Source organism: Xenia sp. Carnegie-2017, unplaced genomic scaffold (assembly GCF_021976095.1).
Source record: "Xenia sp. Carnegie-2017 unplaced genomic scaffold, XeniaSp_v1 HiC_scaffold_22, whole genome shotgun sequence".
Taxonomy (NCBI): Eukaryota; Metazoa; Cnidaria; class Anthozoa; order Malacalcyonacea; family Xeniidae; genus Xenia; species Xenia sp. Carnegie-2017.
The window spans coordinates 10,821,659-10,832,878 of record NW_025813485.1 but is presented as its reverse complement, the minus strand read 5'-3'; the positions used below and the strand labels follow the sequence as shown (position 1 = coordinate 10,832,878).

Genomic DNA, 11,220 nt, shown 5'->3' with positions numbered 1-11,220 from the left:
ACAGAATCATATTTATGTCATAAGGTTATGAGCTGTTTGGAGGTCACTTCACTTTTAGCAAAGTTCAGTTTATTAATTCATACAGCAATGTGCAAAAATTCTTTTAAACGTATTGGGCACATTCTTATGCAAGCAAATAAAAAATGTCATATTGCCAAAGGTAAAAACTGAGTGTCACAGAAAATTTTTACATTTCAAGGAGCAAAACTCTTAACTGACTTATTGAAAAGAGGAATTATCCATAACAAAATTAGATTTAATGTGTACAAAGTTAAAAATCAACAATGTGTTTGAATATTGATGGTAATTGCATATGAAAATAGATTATGTTATTTCTAAAGAAATAAGAGTTGTTTTCACATGCAGGCTTGTGCAAGAGATGAAGATTCAACAGAACTCGGAAGCAGATCTTTGCAACTTCACTGGCCACATAGGCCAGCGTTCAGGACTAAAATAATTAAAGTTAATGGCTTGAGTACCTAAAATTTTCAACAGATATTGTATCTTACATATGCACTTGTAGATAAAATATTTTGATCATTTGTAATGAACTTAAATGTCAACGATTGTTGTTCATTTCTGACTTGTGGGAAGTTATGCACAAAAGCAGCAACAATAATGCATGTTAACACAAAACATGGGAAAAATATATTGAAAATAATGCACGCGGAAAGAGAATGGCAGGGGGCTGGGCTCCATAGAATAGTTTTGATCAACAGAAAAATAATTTTGTAATTGCGAGTTTGCAAGTCTTCCAAATACTATGGTTTACAATTACATCATGTTTAAGAATTGTTTAATTGATATTCACATAAATTTTCATTTAAGTTGAATTAAGTTTGACATATAAATTCATTAGTCATACATCATGCAAAAAGATCAGTATAAATAACAAGAATTCAACTGCATATTTATCATTACCAAAGAGTTTCCGAATAATAACCTGTGAAAAATTTAAATACGAAGAGCAAGTTGAAAATTTTTCCATGCTTTTAAACTCAATGCATTTTTAGATGTCTATGCAACATGCGAAATGCATCCCAGACGAATGGATGTTCGCCATTCATTACGTCAATTAGACAGTTGTCTGAAAAAGGGCGTGTGGAATATAGCTAGCTAGCTTTTAGGATCTCAACAGATAAAATTCTGTGAAATAAAGGGGCATTTATGTGTTAAATAAGACTCCTTCGAGCTTCATTTGGATTCTTTCAAATATTATAACCGCAAAAACAGTTTATAAGTGAAGTGAAAGTATTGTCTTTAGAGTTTTTTGTTATCATACGACGTTTAACTGTCAGTATAGTCAACAAATATTCATTTGAATTGAAACGTAAAAGCCAGAAAACGGAAATACGGATGACAATCATGGTCAGAAAAATTTAACGCAAAGTTATGGCGTCTCCTCCAAAAAGTCAATTATTTTGTCCATATGCTGTTTTCAGTTGTCCTATTTGTATATCCATAAAGCAATGAGAATAAGTACAAAGACAGGACGTAGCTCTCTAACTGCAGCTCTGCAGACAGAAATAAGTGAAACATGTGGACAGAATTCGACATAGTTTGCCCGAGAAAATCATCACACTTACATAAAGTGTAGATGAAAAATCTTTAATATGTTTAAGTTGCGCGCACATGATGTCATCTTACAGCATCAATAATGTTTATAGCAAAGGAAAAGATCAAATAAATTTGCCCTGTCTTAAGATTTATTGCCATTTGATGTTGAAATTAGTTTGGTCTTTTAAAGTAATCAATTTGTTTGCTATTTTAGCAAAAAAACACTGAATAATTTGAGAAAAAATTGCACAACGTTACCTTTATGTGCCCTAGAAATACTTAGCACCTTGGTTGTATGCAAAGTCTATCTTTGTTTGCATTTTTGGTATGAGGTTAGTTTTTATGATCATGGCAGGGGGGTTAAGACCAAGATATTTTTGAGAGTATTAGTCAAAGTAGGGTTCTTTTGTCGGTTGAGATTTGCTTTTAAGCGATGATGTATTTCCATCATGCTCAAATAATGAATTACATTTCCAATAGTTTGGTCCACGGTAAGACTACTCAGAGTGTCCATGAGATATATGTTTCCATTGTCACGAGTAATTGTAGAGATGCCAATGGTTAGAGTATCTGAAATGAATTAAATGAAAAAGATAGGAAAACAAAAATGTCTATATTTTTTGTATGGATCAACTTACATTGTTTATCAGATGACCTGTTGCTATGAAGTTTAACTTCATTATTATCCAAGATGTTCCTTGATAAACATGCTGAAGCCAAGTTACTGTTTGGAACTTGAGTGGAGTTTGATATTTCTAAATGGAAGCATAAAGCAATGTACTTTTTGTTTTATGGGATCCAACAAGACAACATTGGCGTACTTGTCCACTAAATTCAAAAACTAAACGAGACATATCTTGAGTTGAATTTTAATCAGAATTCTGCAAGTCATCAGCTGGATATGAAAAATTGTATGACTATAAAACAATGTATTCGGGCTAACAACTCTCTTCCACTTCTCACTGATGATTTGTAGAATTCAAATTAAACTTCAACTTAAGGTGTGCCATTTGATTTTTAAATTCTACTACGTCATCAGCCTTGGTTGTGCCAAGTTTTCTGAGATTTGATAGTGAACAATAAAATCAGACTTAAAACTTAATCACTAAGACAAAAACAAACAAACGACTCATGCTGTCACGTGACTCTTGTTCAAGTCATATATTTTAGGTTAACAAAACATATTAATTATTCTCAACTGGTTTTAAAATTATTTAAATGAGATTAAATGAAGTCTAGATAATGGTTAATGGTAGAATGTTTGAAAAGTCATGGTAATGGACCAGCTAACTGACTCAATAATCTGAGTCGCACATGATTTGAAGGCTGCTCGGGTACTGTGACAACCAAATTCCCTTGTATTAATACGAGCCGCTGTCATCCACCACTGTGATAGTTTCTCAGTGGAAAACATCAGTTTATACGGCATAGTAAAAGTTTTAAACACTCATGTTATCCTGATTTCTTTGGTGGCTTGACATATTCCCTTAGGCATGCCTAAGGATACAGAGCTCTGAGTCATGAAGTTAGGAAAACAATTGGTTCAATATGGTTTCCAGTAAGATTACAGGAGCCTGGCTAGCTTGGATTCAGCCAAGAGTCAAATGCTTTTGGCAAATGGATAAGATTCAATACTTATCATTAGATAATTCTTCTCAAGGAATTTTATAATACTCTTGTTTTAATGAATACTTAAAACATTTAAAATTGAAACAACCAATTTGGCCTAATTTCAGAGTTACAACAGGAATGAGTTGTGGTGCTTAACTAAACTACAGTTGTAATTTTTAAGCTTGAAGTTTTGCCACATTTCAATGCCTCGAAATCATTTCATGCCGTGCCAGGATCATTTAAACAGCCACTAACTATTGTTTACAATGCACAAGCTGTCAAGCACATGTACAGCTTTACATTCTTTTATGCGTGTAGGTTATTTCAATAGTGTGTTCGAACAATTTTAAGTGACAAAATGATATTAAGTTGCACAAGTTGTGAGGAAAAAATTTGGCTAAAAGTCGTCCAAGATAAAGTATTATTTTAAATTTAGCAAACTATATCAGCTGAATAATCTAGTGAAGGCCCTTTTCAAACGTTGAATTTCATTTGTGCTGCTTGCATGGTATAAAGGCAGAAAATGAAATAAAACTCCTCATTATCTTCATTCTAATACATTCCACACTTATGAAACGGGATTACTTGCAGACACTCTTGTTGTTTCCGGTTAATGTGCTCACCTGTAGATAATTGTTCGACAACATGTTTCAAGAAATTCCCAGGGTTCGTAAGCTTTTGAGATGAAATGAACACTATTTCTATTATAGCACTGGCGAGGATGAACAGGAAAATGATCATCAATAAACTGCGCAGTTTACGACGGCCAAGAATTCTCATATTCATTGGGCTTGTTCACACTTTGCTCGGTGGATTTAACGATCAATCCCAAAAGATCAAATAACAAAGTGGAATATTTAGTCCGTTGCCTGTGTAAATCAAAATGTCCTTTGAAATAAAGTTTCGTAGCCACCATCGCGATGCTAAATTTTATGAACGGATATACTGGTACCGTAATACACTCACCAGGAAACAAACTTGAGGCCTGTCCAGTTCACTCTTCGCTGCTTTCTGAGTTTCATATGCTTTCAAGACGCTTTCACGACACATTTGCATCTTTTCGTGGTAGTTGAGCGATAATATTCATAATAGTTGCAATAATTTCGTCTGGAATATTGGGAGCCACCATCGCGGTGCTAAATTTTATGAACGGTATTCTATAGTTTTCGACATGCTGAATTCGACATTCTTTGTTCCTACTCACCAAAACCCGCAGTTTTTTTACAATATTGACGATGCAGAACGCTCCCGTTTTGTTGTTAGGAGACCTTTTTACATGAAGTATTATGTTACCGCTATTATTTTGAGCCGAGTCGTGGGCTCACAGTCTATATAGAGAGGCAAACAAAGCGAAACACAATTTTCTCGTAAGAATGATTATGCAAAGCCCGCCGCACACTGGTGAACTTGCCGCGCGTACTTGTTATTCGTGACAAGTGTGATCGACAAAAGTTCCCAGTGTGCGCGGAAGTTTTGAACAACATTTGTCATTCGTGACAGATGAGTCAAATATCAAACGCGTTTGATATTTTTTGTCACGAGTGACAAAAAATCCTCGTGTGCGGAGAGCAAGCATTGAGTTCTATAATAACTGGAGCGGCTATCTTTACTGGGGCGAGGACGCCAAAAAAATGGCGGCCAAAGGACGTATTTCCGCTGAAATGATCGCTTTGCAGAAAAATAATATTCTTGACCTCCCCCTGGTGTCTATAGTAAATTATAAAGAATTTTTCAAAAACAAACACGATATCACAGAATATGGATATCGTTAGTTCTATTTTCTGTGACGATTCTTTTTTGGCATTTCTTTTATAATGTCAACACTTCAATCGTTCATTTGTTGATGTCTTAGTTTCCACAAAAAGGAACATATCGCTTCTCACAGGTGAGGTAGTTGTTTGTTTTGTTAGTCCGTCAACGATTGAAAAGCAATTATAGATGCACTTGAAAAGCCATAAAATACATATTAAAGATCGTATTTTTTAAGCTGACTTGAACGCCAAATATACTGATGTTTTCCTGTTTTTGTTTATAAAATTCTGTATACTTTTCTGTCATTTGTTAATGGATGAAATCGTAAATTTACCCACTTATTCGCAAAATAGTTTCCCTAAAGCAAAAAAGACCCTGCACACATTTTGCTCTGTGAGTAGGTATCAAAAAGAAATGATCAGCCCCAACGGTACCCATGATTTGGAGCAGAGCTTGTTTTATGTTCTATTTGCTGACAACATGCAGGGAAGATCAAGGAGTAAAGATGACTGGAAGATGTTATTGACCAGGCAGAGTCTTAAAAAATGATGATGCTGTAAAGATAATTGATTTATTGTCTGCCCTATCCAGAGTTATTTAATTTGATCGTGGTCAAATTCTATGGATGGAGACAATGGATTCACTAAGGATGCCTTGAATGCTTTGAAGTTAAAGTTCATGATCCAAAGAAAGATGGCAAGAAGGTTGTGTGTGTTTTGATGCTTAATGAAATGTCAATTACAAACATGTAAAATGGAAGGCCATAAAGTTTGTGTCTATGTAAACATTTGTACTGAGATTGATGATGACTCGATGCAGATGTGAAGCTTCAAACTGTATAAGCCATTGGGTTTTATGTAACTTAATGTTTAAATCATGTCATATCTTTATCAAAATATTTTAGTTGAGTGTTGTTTGAATGTTACTAATATCTAATGCACTATACTGAAGCATTAAAGATTCAGTGATGAAACCTTTAAAGTTACTGTACTGTATATTTCTTATATATTTCTTATATTTCTTTAAGAAAAATTTGAGCTTATTTACCTATTAGAATACAGAATGGAGATTTATCATATGCATTATTGCTGCTTTTTAAAGAAAAATTTTCACTTTTCAAAGCTTTTCTACAAATTTTTTGCTTCTTATTTCTTATCATGAAATTGATGATATAGAGGTAATATAATACAATAATATTCTAATTTCTAAAAAGCTTTTAAGCTTCTAGCATAAAAGTACACTATAGTTATGTAATTCATTTGGTTTTATTGCCTTGCTATGACATATCTACTTGCACTTCATCATTCTTGTATGAACAAAACACCAGATGTAGATACTCAGAGAACAAAATGCACTACCAACTGCTTATGAAATTTATTATTGAGGTGAAAACTGTGTTAATCATTCAAATTATAGTGCACTTTTACTGCAAATATAGGAAAAACAAAACAAAGTGAAAAAGAAAGGTAGAGGTATTAAAACTACAAATGAATTATAAACACCATTGGAAGCATAAGTGTTTTGATGATTATTTGCATTTTGCCCAATTCATATATCAATACAACAAAATCAAAATGTGCTACAACTTTACAAATATTTGATGCAGTTGCACTTCAGAACATCACAAAAGGTTACTTAAAGTAATTTCTATACAATATTGTTTGTTTTCATTTACCAAACCTATGCAGACTTGAGTCTTTTGAAATTTCATATGAAACTCAATTACAGAAAATCCGTAAATATCCAGAGATTTAATATGTACTTTTTAAAGAAACAAGTAAAATCCTACAATTGTGGCGAAAAAGCCATTGCCCATTGCATGAAAAGAAGCAAAATAGCAATGATAACAAATAAGCTAACTCTCTCGTGAACCGTGGAGATGAACTATGATATACTTTTTTGTATAGACTAAAGAGTTTAATCGATCAAACAAGTTTGACGCTGGTAAGAAAACGACGCACATCTGCATTCATACATGTGTAGCCGACATATCGGTCTTTCGTCGATAGTTATAAATGCATCCTCGTAGGAGCAGATAACTGACAACCACAGTTCATTCGCTGTTATGAATTTAAGGTTTTACCCATTTTCATCAAAAATTGCTTGCCGAATCCCAATACACACATACATTTTCCTCACTCTTTCTTCAGGAGGAGTGGAAATTGTGAAATTTCGGAAAAGCGGTCAATTTCGGTAAATCTCAGCGGCAAAGGACGAAATCCGCCATTTTTTTGGCGTCATCAGATATCTAAGGCCGCGCTTGAGATAGCCGCTCTAGTTATTATAGAACTCAATGAGAGCAAGCAGCAAGTGCGCTGTAAATGACAAAATTGCGCACGCGCGAGATTGAGAAAACAAAATGGCAGATTTGTTGAATGCGTTAAATTCATTGTTGGACGACAATTAACAACAGTTCAGGATCTTCTACTGCAATTAACAACTGTTCAGGATCTTCTACTGCTAGCTGGACGTCCGCCTCGGAAAATGTGGCGGACGTCCAGCTAGCAGTAGAAGATCCTGAACAGTTCCGTCAGTATCATAGATTGGACAGGCAATCATTTGAAAATATTTTGAAGATTGTTTTTCCATACATTGTAAAACAAGACACGCAAATGAGGACAGCGTTAAAACCTCGCGAACGACTGGAGTAACCCTGCGATTTCTTGCAACAGGTACGTAGAATTACGTATAGTGATTGAACACTTGGTCAGAGAAAGCAGTTCTCTTACTGTTTTTATTATTTTCCCATTTTAGGTGAAACATTTTGTAGTCTGTCATTCCAGTTTAGAATTGGCGAGCGTACAATTTCGAATATTGTTGAGGAAACATGCCATGCTTTGTATATCTCGTTAAAGGAAACATGTTTGGAGGCAAGTTATTAAACATTTACAACAAATATCGGTAGTATTATTAACAATAACTGTTTACATCCATTAAGAGCTCATGTTGTCATAGGCAGATGAGTCTTGACCACAATTAAGCTCTCTAGAGATTGGTGAAGACCACATATTAACAACAGGACGGCTCAATCCACCATCTATTGGGGAAGATGTGTTGAATCGTTGACTATTTGTCATATGATTGCTGATGGGGTGCAAGTTGTTTTGTGCATAAGGTGTTTGAAACATATGTTGGTGCATAGCTACTGGCACTCTTGTGCTTTGATGTGTAAGTTCCCCTGATTGAGCCTGGAACAGTATTTCATTAATTTTGTATTGTGCCAAGTGTCTTACAGTGGGGGGAAGTTCAGACAACGACTGCATGATATAATGACCAAATGCTTCATCCGGGTTATTACATTGCTTGTGAGACATTTCTCTGCTTCTTTTTCTTGAGATGTTTTTTGCCAAACAAGTCATGAGATTGTATTCTTCATCTGCCTGCCTTTTTCTATTTGGCTTTATAAGTGTTGGCTGTTTAGTACTAGAAATGGGACAGTCAACCTCATTCTCAAGACTGTTGCTTGGTGTTGCTGGATCATTAAAACTGTCGTCATCATCATCGTTTTGATCCTCAACTTCATCAGCAATTGTCATGCATGATGGTGAATTGGAATCGTCCTAGAAGCATTCAATAAATGAACATCCATTAGTTTAACATAAGCAAATTTATGATGTAATTGCTTTTATTTTCTTCAATTACAGACTCCATCTTGTGCAGAAGAATGGAAGGCTGTTGCAGACCAATTTGAAAAAAAATGGAACTATCCTGGCTGCATTGGAGCTCTAGATGGGAAACACATAGCCATACAACAACCAAATAGTAGTGGATCAGAATTTTTCAACTACAAGCATTTTTTCAGTGTTTTGCTTTTAGCTCTAGTAGATGCAAACTACAAGTTTGTCTATGTTAATGTTGGAGCAGCAGGCCGTGCAGGAGATGCTGGCGTGTATAACGAGTCTAGCTTGTGAAAAGCTGTTGTTGAAAATACTCTTGGTCTACCATTACCAATCAAAATTCATGCATGACAAATTTGAATCCATTCTACACAGACAGAAATCCTTCTAATAGTGCCAAAATGCAAGGTGAAATTCTGACGACATATTTTAACACTTGTGGAGCTGTATCATGGCAGGACAACATTATCTAGCAGTAGCACTTACTCTTAATTATATATATATATATATATATATGTTGTGCTAAATATTAATTGTTTGGAAAATCAAAATAAAACAAGAATTTCACTTACAGTAGCAATATTTGAAATGGGAACTCTTGTTGCCACGAAAGGAGAGAGGAACTTCAGTTTATCCAGCAACCAGCTACCTCGCTTCGTAAGATTTTTGCGAGCGCTACCACTTGGAGGAGGTTTTTTGACTCGTGTGTAAGCATTTCTCAATGCTTTTATTTTAGCCTTGACCCAATCAACTAAGTAAGAAATTGACATGTGAGTTCCATTGCGACTATTAATTATATTTTCCAGCAAATAAATCTCTGCTCAACAGCGTGGACTGAATAAAAGAACTAAAAGATTGGAGAATGACTATATAACAAACACTTATACAAAATAAAGCAAATTCCGAAGAGGGACATCTCGTTTTCTTGATATTCAAGATATTACAAGAGTTTGAAACAAAATAATGTGTAATATTTCGTCTTTATTCCAAAGACATCATCAGACTTATGGTTTACAATGCAGGCTGCGAAACTTTTATATATTTACAAGCGGAAATGGCAGTTATGTAATTAGAGAACTATAAGACTAAAATATACTAACATTAAAATAGAGATAGTTTCTTACAAGCTTTAAGACCACTATTAAGTTGTGGCATATCGCGTTTTATCAAAAGTGCTTCTAAGATGAGAAGTTGATTAGGATTATTATTTTTACAGTGATATAATATTTTGGTATTACTAGGAATCAAGTTACAAGGATTGAGTGGCACGTGTGTGAGATCGAGGTCGGAATCAGCGTCAGGAAGTGAGAAAAGGTGTGAGATGTAGTTGGCGTCTGGACAAATGAGTAAATGTTGTGAGATGGCACTAGAATTATTGTAATTAGTAGCATGTTGGGTTAGAACAAGAATATCTTATGCGACATTCTGACATTCCTCATGTTCTTGCCAAATTTAATAGTTTTGATAAAAATCTTAAATTTACTTTTGATGATTTTTCTGACTCACATGTCCACTTTCTAGACCTCAAAATAACAAATAATGACATCGATATATTCCGTAAAACAACTCATACTGGCCAATATACACATTTTTCAAGTTTCGAACCTTTCAACCGCAAAACTACTTGGATCAATTCCTTATTTTTTCGCGCATTTAAGATTTGCTCTAACCAAACATTATTCAAAAAAACAAATTCAAACACTCCAGTCTTTTATGTCATGGAATGGTTTCCCTCTTACAGTCCGGAAATTCTTGATTCACAAACTCAAAACCAAAATCATAGCTAAAAATAACCCCTCTAAACAAAATACTGAGAATGACCTTCGTAAAATTTTCATTAGAATACCATATCTAGGCAAACAGGGTGAACGTTTGGTTTTCAATCTTCTTCGTAAAATTCGCCGTAGCTTAAAAATTCCCATCAAACCTATAGTTATATATGAAACAAAAATGACATCAATTTTCTGTCCCAAAAGGACAAAATTCGGAACTCTCTAAAGCCAATGTTATATATGAATTTAAATGTCCAGGCTGTGGTCATACATACATTGGCAAAACTGAACGAAACCTACACACAAGACTAACCCAACATGCTACTAATTACAATAATTCTAGTGCCATCTCACAACATTTACTCATTTGTCCAGACGCCAACTACATCTCACACCTTTTCTCACTTCCTGACGCTGATTCCGACCTCGATCTCACACACGTGCCACTCAATCCTTGTAACTTGATTCCTAGTAATACCAAAATATTATATCACTGTAAAATAATAATCCTAATCAACTTCTCATCTTAGAAGCACTTTTGATAAAACGCGATATGCCACAACTTAATAGTGGTCTTAAAGCTTGTAAGAAACTATCTCTATTTTAATGTTAGTATATTTTAGTCTTATAGTTCTCTAATTACATAACTGCCATTTCCGCTTGTAAATATATAAAAGTTTCGCAGCCTGCATTGTAAACCATAAGTCTGATGATGTCTTTGGAATAAAGACGAAATATTACACATTATTTTGTTTCAAACTCTTGTAATATCTTGAATATCAAGAAAACGAGATGTCCCTCTTCGGAATTTGCTTTATTTTGTATTATTTGAAATTGTCTGCTTGTCCTGGTTACAAACACTTATAAAGTCGATATTTATTATTAACAAATAACAACCTGTTTGCCCAAGA

At 34.5% G+C, this 11,220-nt stretch overlaps 2 protein-coding genes and 2 long non-coding RNA genes across 4 annotated transcripts; 2 read left to right on the top strand and 2 right to left on the bottom strand.

Annotated features, from left to right (window-relative positions):
- Positions 1-71: 71 nt before the first annotated feature.
- LOC124446536 lies at positions 72-563 on the top strand. The gene is made up of 2 exons (XR_006948466.1): positions 72-160; positions 367-563. It is a non-coding gene; the product is annotated as an uncharacterized LOC124446536 (long non-coding RNA).
- A 216-nt stretch (positions 564-779) lies between these two features.
- LOC124446535 lies at positions 780-4,425 on the bottom strand. Its single transcript, XM_046997379.1, has 4 exons — positions 4,135-4,425; positions 3,792-4,037; positions 2,196-2,312; positions 780-2,127 (listed from the first exon to the last, which is right to left on the bottom strand). Exons 2-4 carry the CDS (start codon positions 3,952-3,954, stop codon positions 1,904-1,906), a joined length of 504 nt encoding a protein of 167 aa, XP_046853335.1. The 5' UTR covers positions 3,955-4,037; positions 4,135-4,425; the 3' UTR covers positions 780-1,903.
- Positions 4,426-7,436: 3,011 nt separating this feature from the next.
- Positions 7,437-9,121, top strand: LOC124447300. The gene is made up of 3 exons (XR_006948678.1): positions 7,437-7,592; positions 7,675-8,088; positions 8,565-9,121. It is a non-coding gene; the product is annotated as an uncharacterized LOC124447300 (long non-coding RNA).
- On the bottom strand, positions 7,763-9,409 carry LOC124447298. The gene is made up of 2 exons (XM_046998205.1): positions 9,110-9,409; positions 7,763-8,480 (listed from the first exon to the last, which is right to left on the bottom strand). The coding sequence occupies exons 1-2, from the start codon at positions 9,305-9,307 to the stop codon at positions 7,854-7,856; spliced, it is 825 nt and encodes a 274-aa protein (XP_046854161.1). The 5' UTR covers positions 9,308-9,409; the 3' UTR covers positions 7,763-7,853.
- Between the last annotated feature and the right edge of the window lie 1,811 nt (positions 9,410-11,220).

Bases quoted from the DNA above. Each gene is read 5' to 3' on its own strand.
- LOC124446535 (XM_046997379.1), bottom strand. From the start codon at position 3,954: ATGAATATGAGAATTCTTGGCCGTCGTAAACTGCGCAGTTTATTGATG. The intron at 2,313-3,791 runs GTGAGCACATTA...GCTTCCATTTAG, and splicing joins TGTCGAACAATTATCTACAG to AAATATCAAACTCCACTCAA. The intron at 2,128-2,195 runs GTAAGTTGATCC...AATTCATTTCAG, and splicing joins CAGGTCATCTGATAAACAAT to ATACTCTAACCATTGGCATC.
- LOC124447298 (XM_046998205.1), bottom strand. From the start codon at position 9,307: ATGTCAATTTCTTACTTAGTTGATTGGGTCAAGGCTAAAATAAAAGCA. The intron at 8,481-9,109 runs GTAAGTGAAATT...GAATGCTTCTAG, and splicing joins CCATTTCAAATATTGCTACT to GACGATTCCAATTCACCATC.